Source organism: Sinocyclocheilus anshuiensis, unplaced genomic scaffold (assembly GCF_001515605.1).
Source record: "Sinocyclocheilus anshuiensis isolate Anshui unplaced genomic scaffold, SAMN03320099.WGS_v1.1 scaffold242, whole genome shotgun sequence".
In the NCBI taxonomy this organism is placed as follows: domain Eukaryota; kingdom Metazoa; phylum Chordata; class Actinopteri; order Cypriniformes; family Cyprinidae; genus Sinocyclocheilus; species Sinocyclocheilus anshuiensis.
This window is the reverse complement of record NW_015546053.1, coordinates 1,170,218-1,184,554: the sequence shown is the minus strand read 5'-3', so window position 1 is coordinate 1,184,554 and position 14,337 is coordinate 1,170,218. Positions and strand designations below refer to the sequence as shown.

Below are 14,337 nucleotides of genomic sequence, written 5' to 3'. Positions count from 1 at the left end.
AAAAAAAATATACTGATTTGCTTAAAACGTCTCTAACAGGAAAGACACAAATAGTTCATTTAACTAGTGATTAGCATTCTCTTTAACTGTATCGAAAAGAGTAGCCTATAGCGTCAACATTCAGGTAAACGTCTTGTATGCGTTCAGCGGCCCGAATGTGGTGGTGTATTGCAGCACTCAGGTGTAGTGTGTGTGTGTGTGTCTAAAACTTTAATATTGTATTATATGTTGATATAGTATGCTAATTTACAAATTAAAGTAGTTTAGGAATGCATGTAGATTAAAATGGATCAAATATACAAGAAACTGCTGATTTGAATAAGATTATATAATCTGTCATATTTTTTTTAACAACCATTAATATAAATGGTCTGAATTACAAGCATTTTTTTGGTCATATATATGTATATATATATATATATATATATATATATATATATTATACAGAATCTTTCTCAGAGGTGAGGTGGTTATGCATTATTGTGGGTTAATTCCTGCACCACATTATTAATTGTGACCCCGGACAACAAAACCGGTCATAAGGGTCTTTATTTTTATTTTTTTTTCATTAATTTAATGGTATACATCATCTGAAAGCTGAATAAATAAGCTTTCCATTGATGTGTGGTTTGATAGGACAATATTTGGCTGAGATACAGCTATTTGAAAATCTGTAATCTGAGGGTGAAAATAATTCTTAGCAATGCATATTACTAATCAAAAAAAAGTTTTGATATATTTATGGTAGGAAATTTACTAAATATCTTCATGAAACATAATCTTTACTTATGATTTTTGGCATAAAAGAAAAATCAATAATTTTGACCCATACAACGTATTGTTGGCTACAAATATACCCCTGCTACTTATGACTGGTTTTGTGGTCCAGGGTCACAACTGGTTAAACTTACTCGCCTTGTGTTACAACACTCCCCATTTTCCACACTGTACTTAGTAAATCTTGAGTAGACATGCTTATCTCTGATAGTTACTTTCTTCATGAAATTTTAGTAAATTCCTCTATGGTTTCATATTTGTCATTTTAGCTTCCAATCAATTGCTCTAATAACAGGGAACCACAGAAATTCAGATTCCTGCAGCTCCTGTTGCAGATTATGATATACTTGCTTTTTACGTAGAGGTAAAGAGTGGCCAGAAGAGGGGCAGTTTATAAAGTGTTTAAACTACAGTTTATAAACTACCCGAAACATGGGAGATTTAGTAAAATTCACATTTCATTGACTCTTTTAAAAATGCATTGAGATGACTGACACTCTCAACCTCCAAATTCATCCTTTGTAGTCTGAGCTACTTCTGCAAATGCTGATTTTTTTTTTCTTTTTTTTCCCTGACGCTGCAGTAACGTGAAAATAAGGGGGTAGAAAACCCTTACCCATTTCAAAATCCAACCCCTAATGCATTTCAAATTGCGTTTATCAACCTCAAGCTCTTACATGATCATATATTTTATTCATTAGATGTATGCAAAATGCTAATTATATAACCAAACGTAGATATATACCTCTTATACTCTACCACTTTTCTCTCACTCTCTTCTCAAAGAGATTGCCATACAAATGTGGGAGGTTACATGTGACTGGTTTCCAATCCACTCGAGCTCACTCACGCAAAGCACTGAACAATCACAGGGACAACAGTGGCAGGCAAGATTTACTCTAATATACCAGAACAAATGTAATCTAAACACAAGTGTACATGTGTCTCCCTCAGCCTAGCTATGAAGAAATGTCCGACATGCACACACATACACACACACACACACCTCATTATTGCTATCGTAAACCCATTTATAACTGAGTGCAGTGTAGAGCTGACTTTAGATTCAGCTGGAAGTTACTCAGCACCTGTAGTATTGATTTTTCCTTGACTGCGCCGTGCATAAATGATTATCGGTTTGATAAGTGGCTTGTCTGAGGAAAGGTATAAAAAACAAAAGAGGAATCTCATGAGTCATTTAAAAAAAATTAAAGAAAACATTATGACACTGGAAGCTGTTAAAAAATATGCTGCGTTGTAGCACGATACAGACAGGCTTGACAGCGGAAATGGCCCTTGAACAATCTGCGAATAAATGAATTGGGAGGCTCGGAGGCAAATGGATGGTTGAATTGCGTTGTTGTCGAACAGTTGCGCGCCCCAAAAATATGCGTCTGCATTTAGACATGCTTATGTAGGTGAGACACAGTGATCGAAAGAGAGATTGTGTGTAGATTTCTTTGGGGACAGGGTGTGAAGATCTATGCGTGTGTATGCGAGAGAGAGTGTGTGTCTAAGCAAATGCAGATGAGCGACCGAGAGAGCTGCATTATGCATTACCATTGGCAATAGCCTGGGCTGTTCGCAATACATATTCAAATGCCATTTTCATAGTGACCGAACAAAAAAAAAAAAAAAAATATATATATATATATATGTTGTGCAAATGTGCAAGAAGAAGGACCACATAAAGAGAAAGATGGGGAAGAGGAAAATAGAAGGCGATTAACAGGGAGAGATGGCGAGAAGGATGGAAAAACAACAAGAAATGATGAGCAAAGACATTTTTGAACAGGAATTTTACGTTTCGAGGAAGTGGGTGGAGAATAACACGTCCATCTTGAGAGTTAGGCAGATAGATAGGGAAAATGGGCATCATTAATGGAGCATTTCAGCATTACCAACCCTGTCCCTCGTTTGGCATATGGCAACGAGAATGGCAAGGAGCTGCAGGGCTTCGTTAGCCCTCACACGAAAGTCATTTCAGAACAAAGAGAGAAGAAACTGGGTTAACCCATTGCCCTATCTTTTTTCTCTCCTTAAGACCCCTCTAAATTACTGAACATCTACCCCTAAATGTCTCAACAATTGTCCATGGACATATGAAGTCCTTGGACATAGAGGTCAACCATTTTCGCATGGTTTGTGTGGCTACTGCTGCTGATGTATTCCGTTTTGTTTTTTTTCCCTGTGTTTTCATGCATAGTGTCAACAAATATCTTCACTCTAAATTCATTTTCATTGATCACATTGTTTAGGGTGACCAAACATTATCTTTTTACCTGGACATGTCCTGGCTGTGATTACTAAATTGCCTAAAGTGTCCAGGTCCTATTTCCTATTCCTATAGATCTAGGAATAGGAATGTATTCCTGAACATATGTATGTTCTCTACATACATTATATTTATGTATTTGTGTTTCTTTTACTGTTTTCTTTAAATGATTGGCCCATTATGTACAATGCCTGCACGCTATTGGTCAAACAAGTTTTCAGTCATCACTTTCAGCAAGTATGAAAACAATATAATTGTTTTTTTGTTTTTTTTTTTGTATGTCATAGCAACATACTGTATATATCACTGATGTTTAAAAAAAAAATAATAAAAATAATTCCCACAAAAATGTCTGTTAATTTTTCTTTTCTTTTTTTCTTTCTAGTTCTAAAAAAAATGTCTTATTTTGTGGCCATTAAAAGTAGCTGTCTATTCAGACATTTTTTCATAAGCAACATAAATATTGCTAATATTTTGTTAGGTTTTACCTGTGACTTAATTTATGTATTCATTCTTAAAAGTGTAAAATCGAAAGCTCAGGATAGAAGTGTTTGGAATTGTGCATGTTTTTGTGCCAATCAGCATTATAAAGACATAATTGTCTGCAGCTTTAAGGTGAGGTCACACTAGCGAAATTTAGGCAAAATTTCAAAGGGAAGTTTTTTCTCAGTTAATAGTATAGCGATGTATGAAACATAGCACACAAACTTTAAAACAAAACAGATTTATTTTGGTTGGTGCGGCAAATACATGTGACCATCTTGAGTGAAATCTGCATGGGGAACTTGTTTGCACACACGAAACTCACGATCGCAATGATTCATATTGAAATGACTGGAATTTTCTCACAAAATTTCACAGAGCAATGGTAAATGTGACCACACGTTTAGGGTAATCAATCACATGCCATTTACAGCTCAGGTTACTGGCTCAAAAAGTTGTATGATCCTATGACCAAAGGTCCTGTGGTAGCCCAGAACTGAGAATGGGAGCACTTTCCTATCAGCATCCCAATAGTGGTACCTGTTGGTGTGGAGGACAAACTGCAGCTGTCCTGCTCTCAAGTTTTTCCTTTTCCCCCTCCTTACCTCAGACTCCCCCCGCCACCATCACCCAGACAGTGGGGGCGATATCCCCAGGCTGTCTCTTTTGGATCCACAACCCCTTACCCAGAACCCCGTTGTGAGATTATAGATATTGAAATCTTTATTATGGGGGTTTATGCTTTAGGCTATAATCTGCAAAGGCAAAAAGGGGTGAGGGGCAGGGGGACTAGCCAGTTGACCTGTTTTTCATCCCATTTCAATAAGACCATGACCATATTTCCCAGTGTTGCTGTGTTTTGTTCAGATCTACTGTGAACTGATGTGTTGTCATGCAGGCTTTCCGCTATTGTCTATATTTGCTTTTGCCACGAGCGGGGCGGCGTTTGCTGTTGTTTGTCCAATAATAAGAGAGAGATATTTTTATATATATATATATATATATATATATATTCTTGAAAAGGAGCTTTTACAAATTAACTGATGTTTGTTTATGCTTAGTTTTAAGTTGCATTTCCGTGGAGAGGAGGAGATTGGCGCTGTCTATAGTGCTGAAATGTGTTTAGGGACCATTCAGTCATTGTCCATGGTCCTGAAAAGGGCTCTCGGAATTATATTTGACACAGCTCAGAAACCAGGATATAGTGCACTCTGCTCTCGTCCCAAATAGCACTTAAGGCTGACGGCAGCCAGGGACTGCTCCATTTTGAGCATGTCAGGAATCTTTGCTGTTTAACAGGGATGGCGGGGGTTGTCATGGCCCAGTAGGAGGCCTCAGTAAACTTTCAAGGGGGATAAAGCATTCTCAAATTACTTATAAATAAGTACATGAATTAAAATAAATAAATAACAAATTATTTTTCATTAACAAATAATTAAATGTTTTTAATTAATAATTGAAATGCTAATTATTTCCATTATTTGTTTATTTGATTTATTGATTGATTGATTGATTGATTGATTGTAGAATATAAGCAAGCGAAATTGACAATATTTCAATGTGTCTTCTCAAAACCTGGCATCTAATTGGATCTAAAACATTTGCAAGAGATATTTACACATGCTGTGTTTCCTTTAAACAGTTATAGGTTATAAATAGAGTGGACAGTGTGGCTATTTTTAATTTAGTTTTCTTCCTTTTAAAAAGGAACAATGTATTATTGTTAACTACTATTTAAATGTATTAAAACCACCATTAACAAAACTGCTTCAGCAGAAATGGAAACATCATAGTTGTGTAGGCAGTCTTTTAAATAATAACCTTGACTGTAGGGGACTTTGGAGTAACAAAGGTTGAGAACTGCCAGTCTATATGTTGTTCTAATGTAATCCAGCCTTTCATGCAAAGTGTTAACAATGAAAAGCATTTTATTTCATTCCTATGCAACCTGTGACTACTGATGGCACATTCATTCATTTCAGCCCCCCCATCTAACCTACCACTATGCACACTCTAAACCTGGTCCTGTCGGGACTCTTGCCCCCTGGCTCGCACCCACCTCCATAATCTGCCCTCCCCACAGGGCAGAGTGAGATGGGAAGCGATAGAGGCCCTCCACCGTGCTGCGATTATCAGGCCAGGAAGGCTCTGTGTGTGTTAAATGTGAAAGAAGATTATATGGATTTAACTCTCTGCGTCTGGCGTACAAATTCCAATCACATAACATATCCCTTCATGTTCTATGGGAATATAAAAAGAGAGGGAGAGAGAGCGATGGATGGGGAGAGAAAGAATCCAACCCCCCACCTTACCCAGTAAAAGCTTTAGCTCTAATCTCAGCCTTTCAATTCTCTAGCATCACTTTTTTCATGTTTTTCATTCTATGTTTTGCATGAATTTATATTTTACATTTTGCATGATCTTTTTTCTCATTAAAATAAATATGATCATTGTCCTTTGTAAGCCTTTAAATGGAGTAGCCTATAACTGTCAAAAGTAAGAATAACATTATTATAGTCATTAAATAAATAGAATATCTCCTTGTGTCTTTCGAAACCCATTTAACTTACTGTTTTGTGTGGCACACACTAAGAAAGATATTTTATAGAATGTTCAAGCTGCTTATTTCCATACAATGAAAGTGAACTTTCATTGCATTAAAACAAGCTGCATTTTCATTTTTAGGTGAACTATTCCTTTAATATTTAGTGTTATTGGGTATGAATTCCAATTTCATATTTATTTTTATATATTGCGATGCTGTCTGTTCAGTATGCGGAAGCTTATAGGTACCCCATTGATTTTAATGACATGGTAGCATGTCACCATTATTCTTTCGAACACAATGAGAATCACAAGAATGGGGGTTAATCCAGGAATTGTTGACATAAACCTGGTTGGGGGGCATTAATTAAATGTAATTGCCTTAGAAGAAAATTCTCTTGCTTTGGGCTTGTGTCTACCTTGGCTTGGAGCCAGAGCTGAGCTAAGCAGTTCTCTGAATACAAAAAGATACAGAGCCACCCCACCCGAACCATGTAATCCGTAATAGAGCCTGCAGATAATAGAGATACCAGAATGGTAAATCGCTAAAATGCCGCCTTTAAAGGACATCATTAGCTATGCTGCTAAATTAGCACGCGTGTTAATTTATGCAAACTGCCACTTTTTTTCTCTTTTCTCACAGTAGTCCGGATTTGGTAATACACCAAGAGTGAATGATTGTCTGATCCACATTAGCTGTCAGAGAGGTTTGTAGATACATTGAGGGGGTTCTATGACCTATTTATTCTCCTATCAGATGGCAGCATTCAGCACGGCTCACACCGCACACATATTAGATTAGTGATATTCTTTAATGCCTGGCCTACAACTGTGCTGTTATAGCTGTCATTTGGGTTAAGGTTGGATAAGTCGCTTTGGTAAGGAAGCATCTGCCAAGAACATACATAGGAAAGATGTGAATGGAAAGTAAAGATCCACTCTTGCTGTGGACAAAGTTGGCTTTTGTTTGGAAGCCTCACTGATTCTTGCATCTGGCTTTGCTCATTTACTTCTGTGTTTGCTTTTGTGGAAATGGCAGCATTTTCTGTTTTACAAGGAGTCATTTTAACGTTCTATAGAACTTAGTCAGGGTAGCGCCATATTTAATTTTTGGCATGAATGAAAATGAGATTGTGTGGGTTTGAACTTAGTACTCTGCGTTAAATGGATTGTACTGTTCTTTACAACATACATATTGGTCAGGTTACGAAAGAAAAAAAAAACTTGTGAGTTAGCAAAAAGGATGTGATCTAGGACCTTTAGTGTGTGCCATTGTAAAGACTGTAAAGGCCTGTTTACACCAAGAACGTTAACTATAAAGATAAGTATATAATATTGTCTGTTTATTCTAAACACACAAATTCTCAAGCTCATTATATAAGGATTGATTCTGATTGGGTGTCAATGTTTTTATCATTCATCAACTGGAAAAAATTGTTCTGAATGTGATTCTAGCGATATCGTTTCTCTGTGCCTTTATCATTATTGCTGTGGTGTGGACTCTGCTATTCTTTGTTATTGAGAACGATTTTTAGAATTATATCTTTATTGTTGTCTTTATAGTTATCATCCTTGGTGTGAACAGGCTTCAAGTCTTTCCTTCACAGCCACGTTTACGTACGTGTTAAATTCAGTATGGCGTCTAGCCTGACTAAGATGCTAAAGAATCTTGGGTACATTTCCCAAAAGTATAGTTAGCCAACTATGGTTGCAAGTTCTGTCGTTATCAGCATAGTTCAAAGATTTGGTGTTTACCGAAACCATAGTTCCAATTAATATTCGCTAACAGTATTGGAACTACAGCTCTCGACTTGTGGATAGAAGTATAGATTAATTATACATCTTTCAGTTTATCAAGAGATGGTCAACACAGTTTTTCAAGAGTGTGAATGTGCTAATGAAAGAACATGAAACCATAGTTGGCTAACAATACAGCCAACAAATGCAACCTTTAGAGGGCGCAGCCTTCGAAATGATACAGCTATTGTTTCATTCTTGAACCAATTATTTAGCATAAGTTATTATTACCACCTGTGTGACTCAAAGTGTAACAAATATGATGAACCAACGTGGTTCGAACAACAGATATGTGATAAAGTTCAAATATGAACCAACTTGATCCAAACAACGAACGGGCGACAAAGTAACTGCGGCTTTTGGAAGCAGTTATGACTAGCTACAGTAGTTAATTTCTCCAATGTTTCATCATACTGTGGTAATCACGCATCAGTTGTGATGTCAACATTAAATATGTTGAACCAACGTGGTTCGAATTACAGATATGCGACAAAGTACACATATGTTGAACCAACTTTTCCAAATGATGGATGTGCAACAAAGTTACTGAGGTTTTGGGATACAGTTGTTAATTAATTTCTCCAATGATGCATCATACTATGGTAGTTAAGCATCAGTCGTGATGTCAGTCGTGATGTCAACATCAAATATGTCGGACCAGCTTGTTCCGAATGATGGACGTGCGAAACAAAATATCTGTGGCATTGAGATACAGTTGTGACTAGCTACAGTAGTTAATTTCTCCAACTATGCATCATACTATGGTAGTTAAGCATCAGTCGCAGCGTTGACATAAGATATGTCTAACCAACTTGTTCCGAATGTCGGACGTGTGTTAAAGTAACTGCAGCTTTAGGAAACAGCTGTGACTTGCTACTGTAGAGACAAGCTGACCTAGCTTCCCCATATAGATTGTGCACTTGGTAAACGACAAACAAATAATAAGATAAAGGACAATTTTTGGTTACATCATCTTCCCAATCCAGTGATTGATTTCTAAATTTAGTTGTGCTGACCCAGTGGGAACTTCTCTGGGATAATTCAATCAGAGCATGGCGTGCACTTTACCAGACATGAATGTGAGGTGGAAGTTTGCCAGAATGACACGCAGTGCTTCTTTTACGATTTCAAAGTGCCGTAACTCAAAGGTACAAGTATGCATTGGCCCCTTTACCTGTCCAGGTGTTGATTTGAAGAATAAAATTCTTTGGTCACTTCGCAACTGACCATGTTGTCTCTCTTCCAGTGCACAGCGAGGATGTGGTCTCGACGCGGCTGTACTTTGTGAATGCTTCCCTGCAGAGAGTGACCTTCTCCAGCTCAGTGGGGGTGTCCCTGCCCTGTCCTGCGGGTGGCGCCCCCCATGCCGTCCTCCGCTGGTACCTGGCCACCGGCGACGACATCTACGACGTGCCACACATCCGCCACGTTCACGCCAACGGCACGCTGCAGCTCTACCCCTTCTCCCCCTCTGCCTTCAACAGCTTCATACATGATAATGACTACTTCTGCACTGCCGAGAACCAGGCCGGCAAGATCCGCAGCCCTAGCATCCGTGTCAAAGCAGGTGAGACATGATCCCATCCATCCATCCATCTGTCTGTCTATCCATCTATTTAATCTATTTATATGGTGGTGTAGTGCAGTGAGTAAAGGTCAGGGTTGGCAACCACTAAGTTTCTTAGTCAGATCTCACAAGGAACAGGCCATGACCGATTCTCACTATAACTTAAGTAGTTGCTTATTAGCATGCATATTAATAGCATATTGACTGTGTATTAGTACTTATAAAGCACATATTAATGTCGTATTCTGTAAGACCATATTTTAGATCCCTTAGCTCTACCCAATACCTAAACTTAACATCTACCTTACTAACTATTAATAAGCAGCAAATTAGAAGTTTATTGAGGCAAAAGTTGTTGTTAATAGTTCGTTACTAGTGAGAACTTGTCCCCAATCTATAGTGTAAGCAAAACTTGGTTAGTCATTATATATAAAACCTTAATTATGTCAATAGCTGGTGGACAGAGAAATGTTCTTAATAAATATGAATATAAATATAAATAAATATATTTGTATACACTACCTTTTTGTGTTCAGTTTTAGTATATACACTATCAAGTGAAATTAATACCTTTATATTAATATATTAATAATATAAAATAAATTAATACTTTTATATTAATACTTTTACTGTCATAAGTGACAGTAAAGACATTTGTAATGTCAGAAAAGGTTTGTATTTCAAATAAATTATGTTTTCTTCTTTTTTTTTCATTAAAGAATTCTGGAAAAAAAATCATAGAAATATTAAGCAACACAACTTTTTCTATCAACTATTACTATTTAAAAAATATTAAAATAAAGTTATTTTTTACAGTGTAGTAAAGTTTTAAAATATTGTTGTTTATTTATTACTGGTAATGTAACTGCTGTAAATGCACAAAATTAAAATAAAAGTCTTTTATCAAAAACACTAAAAATCTTACCGGCCACAAACTTTCTATTTGTACTTTTATATAAAATCTCCATTTCCCAGTGAAAAACTGAAGCCATGTCATGATTTCATTCATTATATTTCAGTGTTCTTCATAGTTTGGAAGTTTAAAAAGAAGAAAATTCCGTGTCAAATGGATTTATGTGCTTAGTTTTTCTGTAGGATCATTCACTTACATCTGTGATGGTCTGATTATCTCTCTTACAGTTTGATGTGTTTTACATAGCAGGCCCTTATACATTTTTATTTACAGCCCTTTTATTGGGGCTGAATTTTTTGAGCCTGTGCGTATCCTTACTACAATCTGCGCACAGTAAAACTTTAGTTTAGGGACCAGTTATTACTATGAACTAGTTGCTTATTAGCATGCCTATCAATAACATATTGGCTGTTTATAAGTACTTATAAAGCACATATTCTGCATGACCATATTCTACATCCCTAATCCTATCCAATACCTCAACTTAACAACTACCTTACTAACTATTAATAAGCAGAAGATTAGTAGTTTACTGAAGCAAAAGTCGTAGTTAATGGTTTATTAATAGCGAGAATTTGACCTTAAAATAAAGTGTGACGCTGCACACTTGTACCCTGAAAGACTGCAATGGCTTTAGTTGTCATCAGCATCTCTTTACAGACCATAATGCTCTGAGAAAAGAGCATAGTCAATGCAGGCGCTGTGGCAGAGGGGGGCGCGTGACGTTACAGGTGGAACATGAGTTCTTAACTTAACATCTGCAGTAACAGCAGAAGTAGCAGCCGCCATATTGCTAACCTAAATAAGAATGTAAGTGCCAAATGGATGTCCCAGTGGCCGGCATGTTGACCTGGCTGCTTTAAAAAGCAGTGCACAGACGGGCACACGGCGCTACAGACAGTTGGCTGACTGACCCTCCCACTCGGTGCCAAGGTCACCGCTCGTGAGTGGGGCTGGCCGCCCAGCAACAGCGAGGGATATCCATACACCTCCCTACACTCACACACTCACTCTTATGCCAGCTTGTGCAGTGCCAGTGTCCCTCCTGTCTCCCAGTCGCCATCTGTCCTCTAAGCTAGAATTCCCATCTCACACACATGCACACACACGTACGCGTTCACCTACTCTGAATTTCCCAGAAATAACCCCATTGAGCAACGCCGATCTCACACCTTCATAAATAACGTCAGCTTGAACGATTCTTCAAATGTAACCAGGCGTGTTCGGCCCATGCTACTTTTTCCACCTTACCCGCATTAACATTAAAGTCTCAGAGGATGGAATGAATTACCTACCAACCGGCGACAAGACGGGGGTGACTTTCGCCTCAAATAATTACACTAATTAATCAATTAAGTGCTGAGATGCAGCAAAACTGCTAGTGGACCTAGCAACCCACACAGAGCCCTGAGGAACCCAACACTGGGGCTCCCTCACCAGCCAATCAGATCCTGGCACTGAGGGGTTACCATGGGTACGGTGAAGGGAGGGGCAGGGTGTGGCGCTGAATGTCTCAGGTGGCACTGGAGAATGATGACAGCTGACAGATCACTGTATGACACCATCCCCCCCATGCATGTCTCTGTCTCTCTTTCTCTCCCTCCTCCTCTTTTCTCACCCACTCTCCTGCATGCTGATCCTGGGCCAATAATAGCACGGGCACCTGTGTGGATAGCTCTACATTTATGAAAATCTCCCTATGAGGGCTTAATATGAGTGTGTGTGTTTCTCCTTGCACTCACTGTTAATTTTTTCATTTAGTCTTTTACAGTGTCTAAACTCTTAGCATGTCAATTGTTTGTGTCCCCGTTTTCCTGTATACTATAGGCAGGCTATCCATCCATCCATCCATCCGTCCGTCTCTATCTAGTCAGTCAGTCAATCAATCAGTCAGCCTGTCTATCTATCTATCTATCTATCTATCTATCTATCTATCTATCTATCTATCCATCCATCCATCCATCCATCCATCCATCCATCCATCCATCCATCCATCCATCTATCTATCTATCTATCTATCTATCTATCCATCCATGCATCCATCCATCCATCCATCCATCCATCTACCTACCTACCTACCTGTCTGTCTGTCTGTCTGTCTCACTGGCTTTCTATCTATCCTTTGGCTGAGTATAGTGGGAAGCAGGTAATTGACAGGAGGTTAAAGACAAGTTAAATGCAGAAATTTGCTTAGCAGAAGCCATGCTATATTAACTATATCACCTCTATAATTCTAAATACACAGTAGCATGTTTAATGGAGAGTGTCGTACATCCTGTATTGAGTTTGTCTAAAGTCAGCTCCAGGGTTAAACACAGACCTCGTGCGACGAGTGTGGCAGGTGCACTGTGACATAGGCTCACTCTTCCTTTCTTTCAGCCCTTTGTTTCTTTGGCTCCCTGCCTCCTGAAAGGTCATGTTCATTTTTTTTTCACCATTACATTAATGAGCACCTTTCACCACCTCATTCTTATTCAATTTGGATCTTTTCCCCTTTTTTATACATCTTGCATCATGAATAAGTAAATACGGTATTTGGTTTCTCTCAAGTTAATTATTTAAACGATAGTGATACAGGACTCAGTCCTCCTGGTGTGCGCAAAAGGAGAAAGAGAGCACCAGCCCGTGTGTCAGTCCGTTTCCAAGCAACCGATGAGTATAGTCAGGCATCAGTAACATTCTAATGATGCCGCACATGAAGACTGAGAGTCATTTGCCCATAAAAAATGCTATCTGCTATTGTTGTCTGCAAATTCATCTGTGAATTTTACGCATGCATTATTGAAGCCTCAGATAAGTTTTGGCTTGTTTATGCTCCTTCGACCGCTGTAAAACAACATTCCACAACCAGGTGTAGTGCAATCCGAGTTGAGGTGAAAATAAAACTAGCTAATAGAGGGCCGCTTTGAGTTAGTTTATCTTTAGAAATTCAATAAAGCCCGAGACTCGCAGTCAATCAATGACTGAATAAATGATTATTTGTAGACTATGGAGTCCTGAGTGTAATAGGGAGTTCTATTGATTTGTTCTATCGATTCAAATCTCATCTGCATTGGTAAGAAGCTGGTTAGTTAACAGTGGGCAAATATGTACAGCCTGTTTTAACTTACTCAATCATCTTTCATTTACATATTTTCATAGGCCAGTTAAATAGAAAGAAAGAAAGAAAGAAAGAAAGAAAGAAAGAAAGAAAGAAAGAAAGAAAGAAAAATAAATATAATGACTGGGCTCAACGATTCATGACTTAACTATCAGACAAGAACACTGATTCGCCTCGCTGTGGGTGACACTGGCACCTGGCAGAAACCGTTATTAATGACCAAGGAAATTCACCTGCAAGCCAGGCGTTAATTATATATAGAAACAGAGGTAGCGAGTGAAAGCGAGACAGGAGGGGGTGGCCTCGGAGTGCGGTTGTGGGTGATTGTCACATTTCATGAATTCTTATGATCGGTCTCTTTTTTGATGGGCTGAAAAAGCTGCATAGTTGAATTGGACGCGAATCCAATTGCAATACCCACAGAGTTCTCTGAAAACATTCCCCGACTGTGTGATCAAATTTGCGGCGTCTTGTTCGTGAATGAGATGCCCTTGCTCTGCGTCTTGCGTTACTTCCCCAAAGATACGAGGGAGAAATTAAAATCCGTAAGTAAATAGATGTTGATGAAAGACACAAAGCAAATTGAGTCCCTGAAATTAAAATGAAATTCAGCGCCTCCTTTAATCTGCTCGCGCTCCCCTGTCGCCCTTTACCGTAGGACGATCTCCTCGCCTGTAAATAACATCTTCGTACCCCGCTCGCTTTGTGTGTTCTTCTCGTCTATTGATTTTTTCGTCCGGGTTCCGGTTGTCAGGTGCAGAGAGGGTCCCTTTAGTGGGGGCAAATGTTTCTGACAGCTCCAGAGGTTGTGCAGTGTCGTCCACTCGCCGCCGTCTGCATGCATTGCCAGGGTGATTTATAAAAAGGCCACTTCTTGAACT

General features: G+C 38.5%; 1 protein-coding gene across 1 annotated transcript in view; it reads left to right on the top strand.

Moving 5' to 3' along the window:
* LOC107699210 (Down syndrome cell adhesion molecule-like protein 1) overlaps positions 1-14,337 on the top strand; it is a 138,567-nt gene that overhangs the window by 4,441 nt on the left and 119,789 nt on the right. The window contains exon 2 of the mRNA XM_016500407.1: positions 9,123-9,443. Within this exon, the coding sequence (XP_016355893.1) occupies positions 9,123-9,443 (321 nt within the window). The remainder of the gene's footprint in view (positions 1-9,122; positions 9,444-14,337) is intronic.